General features: G+C 41.5%; 1 protein-coding gene across 5 annotated transcripts in view; it reads right to left on the reverse strand.

Moving 5' to 3' along the window:
• The window catches only part of LOC123501649 (protein phosphatase 1 regulatory subunit 37-like), a 23,190-nt gene continuing 4,271 nt past the window's right edge, over positions 1-18,919 (reverse strand). For 2 of the 5 annotated variants that reach the window (XM_045250603.1, XM_045250602.1), the window contains exons 2-3: positions 11,735-11,839; positions 1-11,111 (exon numbers count right to left, since the gene is read on the reverse strand). In XM_045250603.1, the coding sequence (XP_045106538.1) occupies positions 6,824-10,621 (3,798 nt within the window). In that variant the 5' untranslated portion in view covers positions 10,622-11,111; positions 11,735-11,839 and the 3' untranslated portion in view covers positions 1-6,823. The other 3 variants (XM_045250601.1, XM_045250604.1, XM_045250600.1) reach the window with 3 other exon arrangements.

Here is an 18,919-nt window from a genome sequence, read left to right on the forward strand (position 1 = left end):
TAACGTGGGCAGTTTATTGTTCAGCAGGATGGTTCACGGACTCCTCCCGACCACCCTCCTCCAGTGACCCGCAGAACGCTTCCCTCTCCTATAACCTGACGGGACACACTTGCTTTCCTCCCACAATACAAGTGTGCCACTGTCTTGAGGAGGGACGCACAAAAATAACGATACACTGTAGAGGGATTACGAAGTGTTTACACCATCCCTACACTATACTGCACCACCACCACCGCCACTACTACCGTCTCCTCCTCCTCCTATAAACGGCCTAGTGACTCGGTTTTTCTCATAGCACGTCTCGCAACCTTCCCCCAGCGTCATGACACCACCGCCTGCAGAACAGTAGGATGTATGTATATATATGCAATATTTACCGCACCTGCTCATATTTCGGGATATCACAAGTCTCCTTCCCTTTCACGCTATACAACAATAAATAGCATCTAATGAAAATATAGCAGCGTTAGCATCATGTGTTATGTATGAATACCCTATAGAGAAATAAATACATATATAAATATTATACATCTTATTGTAAAAACAATGTCTTTTATAAATCATAAAGCCACAAAAATGGAAACAGCATCTTCCATTCACGGGCCACTTGTGCCGACGATCCCCCAGCAGGCTGCTGTAGTACACTTAAAGTATTACTAGTATTAGTTTAGTAGTATTATGCCGGGCTGCTCCCTGGCGCGGGAAAGGAACAGGGCAATGGATGGACTTGGGAGGACACACACACACACACACACACACACACACACACACACACACACACACACACTCTCTCTCTCTCTCTCTCTCTCTCTCTCTCACCCTATCACACTTTCAACATAAAAAAATATATAAACAAATAATAATAATAAAATGTTGGCTGCTCTCAACACAACCATCCGTAAGTATGCACCTGCAAAACACAATCACCAGGAATCTCTCTGGAAACCAACACACAAATACATAAACTTTAATAAATCTTGTAAACATGACTTGCACTCTGATGATAAATGCACAGGGGGGAAAAGGGAGAAATTTAATGCATACAATAAGTCAATGTGGTTAGTATTTTAAAGGGTTTACCGGATTTGCCACAGTGTACCGTGTCCTGCTTGGAGTGGTGGTGGGTGGGTGGCGAGGCGAGATAACACTACATGACAATCAGGTACCTACTGTCTGGATGTAACAGTCCAGCCTCAAGCAGTAATGGGTTGACGACAACTACTATCATACTCGGCTAAGGTATCAAAATGGGTCCTTGTTTGTTTGTGAGGGGTGAAAGACTAAAGAAAGTCAACTTGAATGGGGGGGCTCTGTGAATGAATGATATGGCTGGGCACCAGGTATAAATGTGAGATTGTGAACTGAAACAGACAAGGTACCTACTAATCATTCCTCTGAGGGCAATAATGTACAATCCAACACCATCAAATTCTGAACATGCCTATTCATAATTTCCCTTCAGCAACCTTTCCTTGCCATCACTCCTCACTGGAAAGAGAGTTAAGCCATATCTATACAAGTCATTTGAAAAAGTAATTCTGCTGCCAAAGGGATAACACTCAAATCCTATTCTTGTCTAATACAGGTGAAATTCCAGATCCACTATGTGTCCCATTGAGGCTATGACATCACTACGTGCTGCTGTGGATCCTGAGATAACAGATCTTGGAAGTCCTCCTGAGAATGGCCATCTATTACAATTGCACTGGCTGGGTGAGGGAGAGGGTGTTGGGATGAAGATGTGGGGGTGATACACTCATGATAATGGTGACAATGGTAATGAATTGGGATGGTGATCATAGCAGTTAAAATATATGTTCTCATGGGTGGTGGAGATTTATGTACACATGATATACGCAGCAACTTTGAGGCCTTGAAATACAAACACTCAGATGAGGGGTCCAGCTCCTCATGTTCTGGGTTGGGACTCTCAGCACTTCTGACACGTTCACACTATTCAACACCCATTCACAGTTCACATTCTCATGGCAATCCATAACCTAAGTACATACAAAATCCAGTTTAGCCTTACAAATTAAGTACCCATCTACTTTGTTCAAACCCTGCTGTTTGGCAAGACAGATTACTTTAAGGGGAGGACTGGGGAGGATCAATGAAAAGTCTATATAGTTAATCCTGAGAGTCGTAAGACCCAAGAGCCAGAGTCCTTTGTGTGGCTTGCAAGACTGTCAGTACCAACAAGAAGTGCAATGAAGAGACTGATGGCTGATCACCAATGACTCTAATGACTCAGGCTTTGAAGTCTTAGCATTACTGTCTCCTGTAATACCCTTTGAAAACATTAAAAATATGTTTATGCTCAGTTAAAATACCCAGAATCATACAATGAAATTCATCTCTATGTATGGTATACTTTGAAAGTTTGGTAAGTATCCTTCATCAAAAACTCATTACGTACAACACTAAAGCTTATTCAGATTTCTTGACACAGAGTTAAGAAGCACAGAAATGGAGACTGCATTCATTGAATCAAATAATTCATACTTAATGAATAACAACACTGTTATAATTGTCATTATTGTATGTGAGGAACAAATTAGCTGAGTATGCTTAAATATCATAATAAAAAGAAACACTCAGCTCTTACCGTAACTTGAAAATTTCCTTTCACTAGGGCTACAAGAACCACTGCAACATTTACTGCTCACAAGGCCCAAACAACAATAACAACAACAACGCTGCCATTCAATGCATCTCCCTCACATTCACATGTCATGTCATCCTCAGCACAACAGGCAGGCCAGATGACACAACACTGAGCTGAAACACGGATCATGGGTCCACCAAGGACCAGCATGCCACACGCCACACCATCTGAGGGAGGCAAAGTCCACCACCCAGCAGGTACAACACAGCCTCATGCCACGCTGCCTCACATAACAGGTCCATTCTCAAGCAGACAAGAGTCCTTTACACATGCCATTAAGTCTTATAAAACAAGTACACTACTACCTTGTATATAGTTTTTTTTAGGACATAAAAGATTATCAACAACAATATTAACAACAGGCTTAATCAATATAGTATGTTTCTATGCTGCTACGTGTGAGGGAGTGTGGAGAAACGGTTGGAGGTGGCAGATTACACTCTGTACAATCTGACATGGTTTTCTGCAACTTTCATCCTATTCATAAGCATTGCTTTATCACTGCTACAAAAGGCTTTGTCCACACAAACCCTGCTAGGATTATATACATTACATTCATATAAATATTTCAAATAAAATAAATCACCATTATACATTTTTCTTTTATCTTTTATCCTCATTTCTTATCTTTTGAGGGGGAAGAGCGCACTAGTTGCTGAGGTGGTGGTGCAGGCTGATGGGGGAGGGGGACTGGTGTGATAGCTGGTATGGGGAGGGTGGGGCTCAGTGTGGTCACAGCACTAGGCCCTCTATATCTGCACATTTGTCAGTGCTTTCTCTCAACACCAATTCTGATCCTTCTCTGAACACTTCAAGTTTCAGATGACAGGTTATACAGGTCCTTGGACTCTTTGATATGGAATACAGGTTTAACAAACTGGATCAAAATAAGTGTTGTTGTCACAAAGGTTTCCTTATAATGTACAATAAACTTTACTGTTTGGTGGCAAAGGCAGTTATATAATGAAGGATATCTCTGAGATAACAGGTATTACAATATGAGCGACTGGGGGTGTCTATATTTGGCAAACACAACCCTCTTAACATATACAATATTACAACACTTGCAAGAAAATAAGAAAATATTCTTCTGCAATTTGACATTTACTGCAGTCAAGACATTCATAAAGTACCTCAGTTTTACATGGTCTCATCATGCCAGGTAGTGCTCCAAAGTATGAAAATACAAAACATTTCAACTCAGTAATCAAAGGTTTAAAAATACACATAAAAATGGGCAAAAACAATGCATTCATGAAGTTTATAATGGTTAGATTAGATGATAAAAGCCAGTAGCTCCTTTAATGTGCATGACTCACCAACCTCTTTCACAGATTTGTACCTCTAGCAGTGAAGAAAGCAATGGCAGACAACAATAATCACTGCATCTATATATATATATATATATATATATATATATATATATATATATATATATATATATATATATATATATATATATATATATATATATATATATATATATATATACACACATATATGTAATTTTTTTTTAACTCACTGCTCTTTACATAAATTGATCATAAGCTTACTCTCATTATCAACGCTGCAACCTCATATCACTTACATGTATTCAGTATGCACCCTCAAAGCTAGACAAAGCACATCTTTTAAAGGGAAAAATAAGTTGCAGTGAACTAACTATTTAACAATTAGCACCAAAATGTAAACAAACCAGGTCCCTGTGTTGTGTGGTATCCCTGGGATCTCAGTAAACACTGGGTGAGGGGCAGTGACTGACCACATCAGGTACTGCTCTCACCTTGTGGCATCACCTACACTTAGCTGAATATACCATCTTTGCCCCCAAACTTAGTCTGCAGGAAGGACTGCTAGGTCTGATTGTGTGACGTGTGTCAAGACACTCACAATGTGCCTTCAGTAATTTGACTAAAAGGTGACCTATCTATCGAGAAGCCACATTACATGCCACTCAGACTCCACACATCAATGGGTGCAGATATTTCTACTGAGTGTATTCTAATGAAACCAATGTGAGCACTACTAATAACTAATGAAAAATAAAAAAGGGGGGCCACAGAAATCTGAATTGCTCTTCTTTTCATGCACCACTAACAGCTGCACCTTCTAAACATAGTTCAACAATTCTCACTGAAGCATTGTCACATGGGATCCAGTGTGTCTCACCAGCATGCTAAGTGGGGGATGTCCCAAACTAAGTTTCATATTTTGCCAGCAAAGTCTAGGGCAGTTCTACAAGTTATATAAGCTTCATCATCAAGCTTGGTTTCAGTTTACCATGCCAAGGTAAGCATTGAATTAGTCATCAAATACACTGATAGTGCTCTAATTGACGGCATACATAATTTTGAAAGCATGTGCTGCACGAGATACATCACTGATACTCTTCACCAGCAAATATTAAATTACTTATCAACTTTTAAACAAGATAAAATTTCATTTTTACAGCTTATGCTTTACAAAATTCATTAAAAATCAATGCTGCATCAACATCCTTCTTCAAATAGATAGTTTTGATAAAAAAAATTGGCATGTGCCTTAAAAATACTTTAAAAAATTGCAGCACTGACACCACTCACAAGGAATGTACAATTTTGAGTAAGAAGAGCGAGTCTTAGGAACAAATCAGCACATGCTCTGCCTACTGAAGATAAGAATATTCGTTTTTCTACATAAATCTTGTCTCCTACAATAGATTATCAACTGTCTCACACTGGATAACATTAATTTTTTCTCCAAATTTGGCCTCAATGCTGTGAAAAATGGCAGAAAAAAAGTAATTCACAGCACATCTTCATAATCTCTTTCCCAGCAGCTTATACTGAGATTTCAGCATCCCTAAAGCTTAGCAATGAACAAATTTTTGTTATAGTTGTCATTAGTTATTGAAAATCAATAGCATGTACTGTCAAGTACTGGAGAGGAAAAAAAAAAAAAAAATGCAGTATGGTGTGTTGCCACTGGCACTGAGGGCACACATCCACTTCTCATTACTACTGAAGACAGTCTGGGATCTGGCTCGCTCTTGCCAAATTGTAATACTACTAAAGATGGTGCAAGATTTCAGTCTTACAAATTTTCATAATGGAAGATTCAAGTGAAAGAATAATGACTGGCACAGAACATGAGCACAAATATCATATGACCCATTGCTGAGCATCTAAGGAGTTGTTGGATGATTTAGCAGAATAATGTGAAAGATTGGGAAATGAGCACCATCTGTGCTACTCCTCACTTGGATGGATGCCTGGACAAACTCAAGGTAATGGCTAGTGACAGTTACTGCCTCTTGTTACATGATATCACTCTGCTTCACAACATGCAATTTGTCTGAACCAACTGCAACATAAACTGCACCAATTTTGTGTTATCATAAAAAATTCAGTCTTTAATGAAAGTTTCAGTAAAAGCATATCAAAAGGCATGTCATTTGTGTAAGAAAGCTATACTAAAATAAAATGTAGGGTCACACAGCCTTGGTTTTCAGTATAATATGAAGTAACAAAGTGCCTAAAGTATGTTATTTCTTTTAGTATTCTGTGGAGAACTCCCTTTCAATTTGACATTGTGACCAGCTAAAGGATCCCATGTGTGTGGCACAGTGATGACAAGGATCTTGTAAATACACTTCAATGATATACAGATGTAAATTTACATGAATTAAATATGGATTTCTAATTTCTACTCAATTTTATGCCTGAAAAACTAGCATTAAGAACTGAACAAAAGCACAAGAAGAGAAATTGAGGGTACAATATTGGTGGCTTTCTACTCTTCACTTTCACCCTAAACCATATGAATGGATATTTTTTACTCAGGACATCTATACTACTGCACTATCCCAAATTATTCAAGGGTAATTTAAGTTTATATCACTGTCCATTAATTGTTTGAAGTAATTCACAAATAAGTAATATCATGAAACCATTTCAATCATATCTTTACAATAGATCCTTGATTTTGATCTTTACAACTGAGATTGATTGAGGTAAAGCATGATGACCAAATAAACATAAATGTTATAAAGCATTTATATTTACTATCACAATATTGGAAAATGTTGCCAGTCCGTAGCTAACGTGTCGAGAGGCCAGTGTTGTTGTTCTGACGTGCCCAAACACTACTCTCAAGTGTGTAGAATGTTTGGCTGTTTTAGCCAGATTCAGTGACCCCCGAGGCTATCACTGCCTCTGAGGCCATGCCCACTTGTGGCTGTTCTGGCTTGGAACCCCAGGCCTGTCTTGGCTCCATCTGCTCTGTGGTGATACGCACCTCATCACTGTGGGTGGAATCCGAGGACTGTGTCATAAGCTCACTGTCCTCGCTGTCAGAATCAAAGCTTCCATTCTCCATGGCAGCCAAAGGGGCTCTTTTTGGAGGGTCATGAATTGGGTGAATATCAAATTGTTGAATATTACATGGTGAGACTGGAATGGCTGGCTCTGATTCCTCCATAGGGAGGCCCAGACCTGTATCCTCCTGGTTGGTGCTATCCACAGATGAGCTTAGCAAGGAGTCTCTGTCCCCTTCATGAACTGTGCGAGGACTGCCAGCGCTGGGTGATGGTGATGCACTGCCACTGCTTCTGCCACAGTTTCCTTCATCAAGGAATCCACTGTCAGTCAGCTCACTCAGGTTTGGAGAATCACCGTCTTTGTCAATTTTTTTACATTCAGTATTACTCTTGAACACAATCAGTGATCTTTGGGGCATTAATTCTGGCCTTTGGCTCTCTGGCAAACATTTTTTGAGGTTGGCACCTTCCATAACAGCATCACTGTCAGACTGACAGCCGGCTTTGCCACACTGTGCTGCACTCTCTGGAAGCTTTGTTGCCTTAAAGTCTACAGTTGGACTTGCATCACACTTTCCTTGCTTCTCTCCAGATTTCTCGGCTGCTTCTCTTGAAACTGTTTCATCAACACTAAACCCTCTCTCTACTCTAACAGGGGAAGATATGACAATTTTTGGCCCAGGTACAGAGCTTGTAGTTGTGAAGCTTGATGCCATGCTAGACACCTGACTAGAAGGCAAGCTGCACGGTTCTGCCACACGTGTCACTGTGAAGCGCCCACCAATGCCAAACCTGTTGGGCCGCACACCACTCTGTTTAGGAGGCTGACTGAGGTCTCCTGCAGAAAGACTCCTCCCAGACTGTGAAACATGAACTGCACTACATACGACAGTGGGCTGGCTAGTGCTTGCAATTAAATCTGGAGAACTTTTAGAAGGTTCTGCCACTCTAAACACTCTGAAACGGTTATTCCTGAGTGGACTTGGGACTGGACTGGGGCATGGGCTTGGACAGGGACTTGGACAGGGACTTGGAGCTGGGCTTACATACCTCTGCTTCTCTTCTTCACGAGTAACAACTTCTGTGGTGCGAATCTCTTGGGACGATACCACAGTTGTCTCACATGTAAGAGAGATCTTTCTAATGACACCTCCTTCAGTATCCCATTGTTTGTTTGGCTTGGAAGAAACACCTTGTGGAGTTTCACTCTTCATTTGACTTGCAGCTTTTAGGTGACTTTGGGTAAGATTGCGTTGGCAGATTTCTTTAATTTCTTTCTGGAGAGAAAAATGCTGTTCAGACAGCTCTGCTGATGGCTCACTTCTAGGATCAGAATCTATGTCCATCTGAATGACAGTAGAGTTGAGGCGGAGGGAATGGGCTAGAGCAAGAAGACCAGCCACACGGATGGGGTTATCTCGCAAGTCAACATGCTGTATCACCCTATTATCAACAGTGTACTCAGCTAAGGCCACTGCTCCCTCATCAGCTATTCTGGCTGATTGCAAGCCAAGACGAAGCAGAGCATGGTTTCTCAGAAGCGATTCTTTTAGCCGCAAAATGCCCTCACTGGTCAGATTGTTACGGCCAAGGTTGAGGGTTTCCAGAGCCTTGGTGATGGCTAACATGTTGGCCAGATGTGGGGCAGACTGAGGAGTGAGGTGGTTGTTCCACAGCACCAAGGAGCGCAGGCCTCGACACCGTGTCTTTTCCCCATTCTCTTCACCTTGTTGTTGCTGCTGCTGGTGCTTCTGTTGCTCTGCAATGCCCTCACACACATGGCTACACCCAGCATCCTGCACATTATTGTTGCGAAGATCTAGCAGAAGGAGTGTGCTGTTGGCTCGTACCAAGTTGCTAAGCTGTATGCAGTCATTGACTCCAAGCCTATTGTCTGCCAGGTAGAGCTCAGTTAATGACTCATTCTGTCTCAGTGCAGCTGTTAGTATGATGAGTGGGCGACCTGTCAAGTTGCAGCTCTCTAAATGCAGTGTGTGGAGACGGGAGCCAAGCCTTAGTGCCCTGCCCAGTATTGGCATGTTGGTCTCATTAAGGTTGGTGCTGCGGGCATCCAAATACTCGACAGAGGGGGTTCTCTTCAACATCCTAGAGCATGCCTGCCAGCCCCGGAAACCAATTTTGTCATTACATGAAATGTTCAACTGGGTAGCAGAGTCATAAAACTCAATCATGTCAAAGAGGGGAATTGCAGTGTCATCATCTAAATAACATCCTTCCAAATCTAATATTTTGAACTGCACTCTTCGGAAGATTTCCTCCAAGCCTTCACATTGGCTGCTATCCAGCCGCTGAGAACGCAGGCTGAGGCACTCCACCCGGCCCCCCAGCACCAGAGGCAAGGCCTTGATCTGCTGCAGCACCCCTGGCAATGGCTGTGTGCGGTGTCGGTCACAAGATGCCCGATATGCCGCCGCTATCTCCTCCACCGTTGTGCCAGCCATTTGTTGCCATGGATTGACTGGCTCCAAGTAGCTGGATATGAGGTGAGTCTCATCCTCAGGGAAAGAAACCCTCCGGCCACGGCATGCCTGAGACCTAAGGGCTTTTCTGGCAGTGGTGGAGGCAGAGGGAACAGGTGTAGATGGTGCAGAGAGTGGCTGTGCCTTTTGGGTGTGTTCATTGCTGGAATGACACAAGTGACTGCTACCTTCTTCTTTATCACACTCACATTCCTCGGTCAGTCTTGACTGCACAGGAAATACTCTGTTCACTTCAAATCTGTTTTCCTTCCTTGTTCTTTCTGTACTACCCTTACAGTCCACCTTCTCCTTCAGGAAGTCTTCAGTCACTTCTATGGCTATATTTTTACTAAGTTCATCATGCAAACTAATGGGAATAAATACCTCATCTTTTTCTAAACTACTATCAAGCCCAGTATCCATGGCTACTTCACAAGACACTGGCTCACCATGGTGTACAGACTGGGTGTCTCTTTCACTATCACAATCTGATCTATCAGGCTCACCTCTAAGAGGATCTGTGACTATCTTAACATAATGTGCCTCAGAATCAAAAACAGGTAAGTCATCCTTTTCAAGGTGACTTGTAACATTTGAACACTTTTGTACAACTATATCCTCAACGTTACAAACTTGTTCAGATGCTTCTGATTCACTTTTCATCAGCATTACATTGCCCTCAGGATTTCCATGATCAACACTACTGGTATCCTGATCAGCAGCACCTAAACAAAACTGTGTGGAGCTCTGAAGTACCTGGCTGACTTCACTTTTAACATCAGACACAGCTGAAGGTAATTCACTTTGTACAACTTTAAATGCAGTCTTGATCTCAGTGCTAACTGCTCCTAGTTCACAAGAAGTATTAAACTGTACACAGCCTTCTAGGTTCTCTGTATTACTGAAGTTATTCTCCTTACTATCACTATCATTGTTTCCTAAGCCACTTTCACCTTTGTCCACAGATTGATAGTTATCATGCAAATAAACTTTACTTCCTGTAGCCTCAGGTACTGTGGCTTCTAGAGAAATTTCCTCTGCCTCTGGGCTCTGTGTCACCTCTGCTTGCTTGCTTTGAGGATCCTCCTGGGATCCTTCTTGGGTTGACACTGAAGCATCATCATGCACACATACAGGGGCATTGCCAAGGGACTCAGTTCTGTTAGTGTCACTCATAATGCTGCAAGGTTGGCATAAGGTCGTTGTAGTGCAAGACTCTGCAATGTTCTAGCTGATCACAATTCTCTGTCAAGTGGCTGTGTCTTCTTATCTTGTTTATGCAAATGGCCAGAGGTTCATACTGAAGGGGGAACTGTGGGGTATACGAGCAATGAGGCGGAATCTCAAGCCCTGACATGTGACGTTTCCAAGGTGCAATTAATTTCCTGAAGCCTGATGCACGTCTGGTTGTCATGACAAACTTGACAAGTCCCTTCACACAGCAACACACGCCACTTGTCCACCTACCATGTGCTATCCTAAGCATGGGAAGAGAGATACTAATCACTTACCCCCTATATGCTGCTCGCTACCCACACTTCTAACAAACACCTGTAACAAACCCAGCAGATCTTGACATCCACTACTTGGGCAGCTGCAACTTTTTCAAGGTTTCCATAGCAGCGTTGTGTTTGTCAAGGTTAATAGCTCCACAATCCCGGACGATCTGGGGAAAGGAACAATTGCGATAAAATAATATCATACCATATGTACACTCTCCTCTCTTGCCAAATGTACATATACATACATTTAAATGTTTCTTGATGAAAAAAATGGTATTAGTTAATTGTGATGTAAGTTTTAGCATAAAAAAGATTATCAGAAATTATTCCCAACACATACTTTCATCTTACAAGAAAAATATTAATAAATAAATACATAAATAAATAAATAAATTAAATTAAATAATGAAAACAACCATACACATTGAAGTATCACTATTCAAGTATAAGTATCTACCTGCTGCAAGGAAATGTGTTACTTTAATCAATACAAATCTGCTTACCACCACCAAGAGAGAGAAATGTATAAAAATTCTGCAAGTTTACAGCCTGGAAAGAAGACATCAAATGATTGTGGAAAATTATCTACTGTAAATAATGATAACTCTTAAAATGCTTGTGGCATTTCTTCAATTTCTACACACTTGATGTTCTTAGTTAATTTTCCTCATGCAAATCCTATGCCCATTCCACACACATTCCTTATGTGCTCAGCCCACATCAGCACCTTCCAGTGATGCCCTGAATGTGCCCAAGGTCAAGGCAGCCAGGGCACTGCAGTACTCACCGTGGCCATCACACATGGGTTCTCATGAAGAATACAAAGTTCCCCAAAAACTGTTACGAGGGAACCCTCAAGATGTTCGATGTTCTGCACAGAATCAACGTCTACCTGAAAGATACAGAGTGGATGCTTTCTCAAAATATGTTCTAGTGTAAGACACATCTAAATCAGTCCAAAAGTACTGACAAGAACACACAAAGAGAAAATGGAAGTTGCATAAAAGTGGAAGGAAGCAAGAAAAGTGAGGATTTCAGAAGAGGATTATCACACCAGAAAGAAACCTTATCAAAGTCTCATGGCTACTGGAATGACCTTGGATGTTAGTGAGTGACAAAGACTGTGCAGGAGACAAAGGTGTCGGTTAATTCCACACAATACAGAATGTTTTTACGACAAATCATGGAGACCAATTCACTGGGCGATGTTCACTTTCCTGTAAACAAATATTTATGCTTTTTGAACTTCTATTCCAATAAAAACATAATAGATAAACATGTATTTGCTTGTAAGTCACATTGCTCTTTTGCCAAAATAATGACAGTTGACCTAGACAGTCCTAGACCATTCTCCCTCCCTTTTCTTGTTACTGGGTCAAGCATAATAATGAATGTCTTAAAAATACATCAATAAAAAATATAATAAATAAAAAAAATAAATAAATAAATAAATAAATAGATAAATGAAAAGTAAGACTGTTCTTGAGTGCTCAGCTGCTCCTGGCAAGGGTGCAGTGCTCTTCATCATGGCTAGTGCTTAAATACTCAATGCACAAAACAAACCAGAGGAATCTGATGACCACAGAATCTAGCAAAACCATGGCAAAATTTTGCCACATTACACAACACAACACATTTGTTTTATGTCACCAAACTGTGATGTACTGTTACCCACATCCAAACACAGACACACAACATCCACACGCACGCACACATGCACACACACACACACACACACACACACAATTGACTGGTTCACACTATCCCTTCCATGTGTCATCTCCCAACACTTTCCATGGCAGGGATATTTTGTGCACACTACATGAAGTGTTACACAAACAGCAACACAGTTCTAGCCACACATAGGCAATAGGTGGAGGTAAGAAGTGGCAGGTTAAGCAGAGAGTTTTATGGACCCAAAGTTTAATACTTTTATTGCACATAAACTTTCACATTAAGTTATGAGATTAATAGTGATAAATATTATCTGTGCAGCTTCCAGTAAGCCCCTTAAGACCATACAAACATGAAACGGAAATAGACCACATGACCTCAACACCTTTCCCTTGCTGTACAAAATGACAAATATATGTGTTACTTCTTCTACCATTTCCTGTACAAGTTTCAATGTTTGTATAATTAACAAAGTGATTAAAGTAATTTAACAAACCATTAGTGTCTTTAAGAAAGGATTGGGATTTAATAAATAATAGGTACTGACACTTGTAAATATTTACAATGATGAAGTACTCTATTCTCATAAAATCAAATATGCACATAGTCATGCGAGATATTAGTACTAATATATTTTCTTACTTACATCTGCTTAAGATGTCATCAATATTAAATATCTAATAAAACTTGGAACCTTAATCTTTAATATAAGAAATGTATATTTTTCACATGCATATCACATGTAAGTTCATTACTTCCCTGGCCATGAAGTTTCCGATAAACAATAAAAAATTAAGTGAATTAATTGAAGCACCTACCCAACATGATCAATACCTAGGAGCAATAAGAGTTGCCTGTAGAGTACTGTGGGTAACATGGTGAGATATGGGAGGTATGTGCACCAACAACACTGCTTACACTAAATGTTTAGACTTGCACTATGGAATAACAACTTCCCTACTTTGCCACACCTGTACTCATAACTCCCATGCATCGACCAAGAGGTGAATAACCAGGTTAGCGCGGCCATACCTGGGCTGGCCCGTAAATATAGTCCCGCGCCTGCAGGTACACAGCCGCACCGCGCCATCCTACTCACTGCCAACCAACCCGGGGTGAAAAAATGGCCAGGTATGAAGCTACACTATTACGACACACACATCCCACATTCCACTACCCAGCACACACCGCACGGCACTACAGTGAGTTTAAGGCAGAGGTTAAGGTGGTGGGCGGTGATGATGGGTAGGGCCACGCTTGGACCAGCCTGGCGTGGAGGGAGAGGGACGGTGGCAGTGCCGCACAAAGCATTTCAGGGCGACATGAGCGAGGCTCCCTTAAGGCCGGTTCTCCGCCTCCCCCTAACTCACCTGCCCCACCAACCCCGCCAGTACCTGCACAGCGCTCCCTCGCGACACTCCTGCTTAGCCTCCCCTCCTGGGCTGGGCGAATATTTGTTATTGTTTGGTTGTTTTCGTGATCAGCTGTTTAGCTGGAAAACTCCCAAGCTGGCTGTCGACCTGCCGAGCGCCCAGTCCCTTGGCTCGCTCCCACTCCCACCATACATTTTTTCACGCATTCTCCGCCGAGCCCTGCCCTTAACCATTCATAAAATTACCGTTAAGTAGTATTAGCCAGCCCTCTAAATCACTCACATGCAGTTATTTGGCTGCGAATACGAGAAATGGCTATTAAAGATTCTCCAAAGAATATGATGTGATGGCAACTCGCTCCACTGTTGCCATGGTAACTTTACCGGTGTTGCCAAATCTTCACCTGACGCAGAGCAAACATATTATCAGGTAAAACAAAAATCACGTGCTCACATTTAAACAAACTTCTGAGCAACAAGAAGTGAGTGTTGGCGATACGAATATAACTCCGTTCAGAATCATGGTCAGTTTGTCGCTGAGCCGTGAATGGCGAAGACGTTTTCTGGGAGAAAATTCTGTTCGTCGAGATCCAGTGAACCAGTTATGACGAAATAGCACAGAGAGCCTCCCAGCACCACCATTCACTGCTCACACTCACACCTCAGGCGCTGGAGGGAGCGTGGCGTAACCATGTCGAGGATGATGAGTACGATCCAAACAAGGAGAATATGGCCCATGCATCTATAGCTTTTCCATAACGGCCCGTAACCTTGAGAGCGGGCAAGCTTTCTGCGTGAATGCAGAAATTCGGAGGGCCAAAGCATCTGAATTAGCATGCAAAATAGGGCTTAGCGCTGCATACCGTCCAACAAAACAATTACCTATACTGTTTGAACAGGTGTGCAAGTACGTCTAGTAAGGGACACGTACAGGCAGTGTCAATGACAGTTTAGCAAGAATAACAGGGAGCGTGTTGTCGCATAGGGAAAGGGCAGATATAAAAAAAATAATAATAATAATAATAAATAAAATAAATAAATAAAAAAAGACTAAATTGTGAGCCGCATAATCAGCTTAACACGCACCTCTTCTGGGTAAGCCCATGGAGACGCGACACAGCACGAATTCAGTATATATTTGGATTTAAATCATTTCAAAGAAAAGAGTATTAGGTAAGACACCAAATAAAAAGCACAATGCATCATGAGACATCTTGGTCTTCCGCCTACAACATTAGTACCTCATGAGACAGTTCATGGAAATAGTGCGACAACTCACGCCTCCGGAATTAGGCTGCAGCTCACAAAATCCGTTCCGTCAGCACTATTTTATTATTCAAGTGATCAATATTGGGCCTCCGTGGCGTTGAGCCTGTGGACCTTTCTCAGAGATCAAAGCACAGTCGAGTAATAGTAGTCGCCGTACTGGTGGCGGTGACAAATGTAGCAACACATGATTCCTTCCAGCCCACACGCACACACATAAACACACACTCTTGTATTTACCACTGGAAGTTCTGGGTGTTGGCCTTGCTTTCTGACACACTTCTCCAAGCCTCCCCTCACCCCGCCCCACCCTTACCGCCTCGTGTGCTGAACTACGTGTTACAAAGTTCACAGCGTCCTAGCACCCGGCAGGCCTCACCTCCTGGCGTGGCGATACACTGGTAAACTTGACCACGCCGCCGCGGAAACCACGAGCGTAACGTAACACACAATTCCTGCCTTGGTCTTCTTCCATGCAGCGGCCTTGAGTGCGTGCAGGAGCTCACTGTGTACACAACCCGCTCGTGTACGTTACTGAGCGTGCACATGTGGGGGGCTAGTTCCTCAGCTTGCTCGCCACACCTGCCTGTCACACACATACAAACACACGCGCGCACATGAGACTACATGGCACCTCCCCCTTAAAACTTTCGCCTTGTCAAACCAACCTACGAACGTCTTCGTGAAATCACTGATATAATAATATTGTTGAATAGGTAATATAATTTACCATACCATATAATGTTGTATAATGTTATACTAGGTAGTAATGATAGTGGTAAAAAACATTTTTTGTTCTCATACTTATTAGAAACGTATGCACTTCTACCATACATTTAAAGTTTATCTCATTTCTACTATAAACAATTGAATTAAACATACTCTACTTTAAACCAACAAACCCATCTAACTATACAACCGACGAGTTAGCAAACGAATGAACTAACCAGCTGACTAACGAACAGTAAAGGTAGAAAAAATGGTGACAAAAATATTCCTGATAGACAGCCTGCCTCTTCCCAATCGAGCCACCTCATCTACGTCAAGCCAGAGCCTGCCTTGGCAACATACTCGGTGACGTAATAACATGTGTTTCTGTCCCGCCCCCTTGCCCTCAGTAAAGACCCCTCCCAGAATTCAATGTATAAGGACTGTATTTGTCTGACACCTCGCAAGTTACTTCGCTTTGTCTTTTGCATTTGCTTTTTCTCCGAGCTAACTGATATACCACCATTTGAATCAATTAATGCTTTGATATTTACATAGCGACTTCCTGACATCATAGGTGAGACAAATTATAATAAAAAAAATGTGTTAAAAAACAGCTTGTTACCTATCGTACAGTCTTCTGAGTAACTTGTTTAAATCTTAATGAATATAATGAACGCGTTGACATTTTATAGCAAACTTCATGACGTTAAAGAATAAAGTTACTCCTGGTGGTACAGTGCAAAGTGTTATCTTTACCATGTTGCTTTTTATCTGGTGTGACGTGCCTGTCATAAGATTTGAGAGCTGATATGCTTCTTCAAAACAATGAATGCTTTAATATTACACATCGCTACTAAGTAAAATTAATGCAAAAGCTACTCCCTTACATGTCAATTAGCAAGATACAACAACAACAACAACAACAACAACAACAACAACAACAACAATAATAATAATAATAATAATAATAATAATAATAATAATAATAATAATTTTTCTAGAGACATACGCCAGATGACCTTAGGCGCAAGTGTTGCGCATTTTAGGACAGGTTCTCCATGCGTTACATTACTGATGGCCTACATGCAAGACTTGAACGTACACAAGGGGAAAAGCGTCGGTCTTCTCTAAATTTAAGGGGAATATATCAGAGTGCACTACCCCAGCTGTCAGCCAGTTCGTCGCCTCGCTGGCTGGCTGGCTGGCTGCATAAGCGGAAATGTCTGGTAGAATTGAGATGGTACTGCCAAGATTCGTAGTAAAATAATAGCAGTAAAAGGGATTAAATCTAATGTGTTGTTTTTTTCTTCTTCCTGTTACTACCCATCTTTTTACATTATTAAGTGTGTGAGAATTAAATGGCTAGGGGTTCCGTTATAATATGGTAGTAGTAGTAGTAGTAGTAGTAGTAGTAGTAGTAGTAGTAGTAGTAGTAGTAGTAGTAGTAGTAGTAGTAGTAGTAGTAGTAGTAGTAGTAGTCGAAGAAGAAGAAGAAGAAGAAGAAGAAGAAGAAGATGATGATGATGATGATGATGATGATGATGATGATGATGATGATGTTGTAGTAGTAGTAGTAGTAGTAGTAGTAGCAGGGGAAAATATTATAAAATATTTTTTTATTACTACAGTAAGGCCCCGCACTTGGCGAATCTCAGCTTGGCGAAATTCACTTTTGGCGGTAGGGTGGTCATGGACCATCGAGTGCACGCTTGGTGATTTGAATTCGAACTTGGCGGTCCCTTGGTGGCCGCACGGCGAACCACGCGGCTCCCCTGTGACCTCAGATCTCTCTCTCTTAAGTCTAAACCTATCAGAACGCAGTGTGAGAGTCCCCTTCAGCCATTTTGCTTGTTCTACCCTCTGTTCTGCTAGCGTGGGTACGAATTCTGGCCTCTACCAGTGCAACAGGTAATACCACCAGTGGGGGTAAGGACAATGGTGGTGGCGGCAAGATCGAAAGTGGGCGAGGAAAACGGATGGAAAAACGGGAGTACAGATGAGGAAAGCATCACAAATGCTTGTTTATTGGTCTGTTTTGTACATGTGTTCTAATATGTGAAGCCAAAAGATTTTATTTCAGCTCGAAAGATGGTATTTTAGGGATCAAAAGAGGGACTTTGGCAATGACCAATGACTGATTGAGGCATTTTTTTTTTGGCAATTTATACGGTATAAAGTACTCGTGTTTGGCGAAATTCGCATTTGGCGGTAGTTTCGCCGGACTAATGAATTCGTCAAGTGCGGGGGCTTAGTGTACTGTTGTCATTAATCTTTCAATCATTACAGCCTAACAAAAAAAAATATGAAAGCATCATGAAAGACTTTAATACCTCGCAGCATATTTCCAAGTAATTCACATATTTAAAACACGTCTTTAATTTGTATCCTTACTATACGCTCTTCTTAACCAACGCAACTATTATAAACAACAGTGTAACGCTAAATAAAACTTGAAAGATAGAATAGTACTTGGTGTTCTCTACCACTGTAACGTATCCTATTCATATTCTCTGACTCACGGTAAGACTGAGGGGTTGCAACATAGCTCATCTTCACACTTCATACCCCTGTGAACCTTTAACCTCCCCCCGGTTCATGACAAGGCCGATTATGATGCCACAGATGCCGCTCTTTACTTTCTCCTAGTTTCTCCCATAGCGCACCTCTTGTCCTAAGTAACATATCCTACTCTCCAATTCTTCAAAGATTACTGGTCATTAAATCATGAAAAGTAGAAGAGGGATATCAACATAAGAAGTACATATATATCAATCGAGCATAATGTCGATAAAAAGTAAAATATGACTATTCTCTACGCATCTCTCTAAAGAACTCCAAAGAATATTTCATAATATTATGTACTACAATGGTTCTTTAAGAGCAAGGTTGTGCGAGGTCACTTCTCAGGTGCACGTGGGAGGGGCTAATGAGAGGCTGTAAATTACCTGA

The sequence above is a fragment of the Portunus trituberculatus genome, chromosome 9 (genome assembly GCF_017591435.1).
Source record: "Portunus trituberculatus isolate SZX2019 chromosome 9, ASM1759143v1, whole genome shotgun sequence".
NCBI classification, from domain to species: domain Eukaryota; kingdom Metazoa; phylum Arthropoda; class Malacostraca; order Decapoda; family Portunidae; genus Portunus; species Portunus trituberculatus.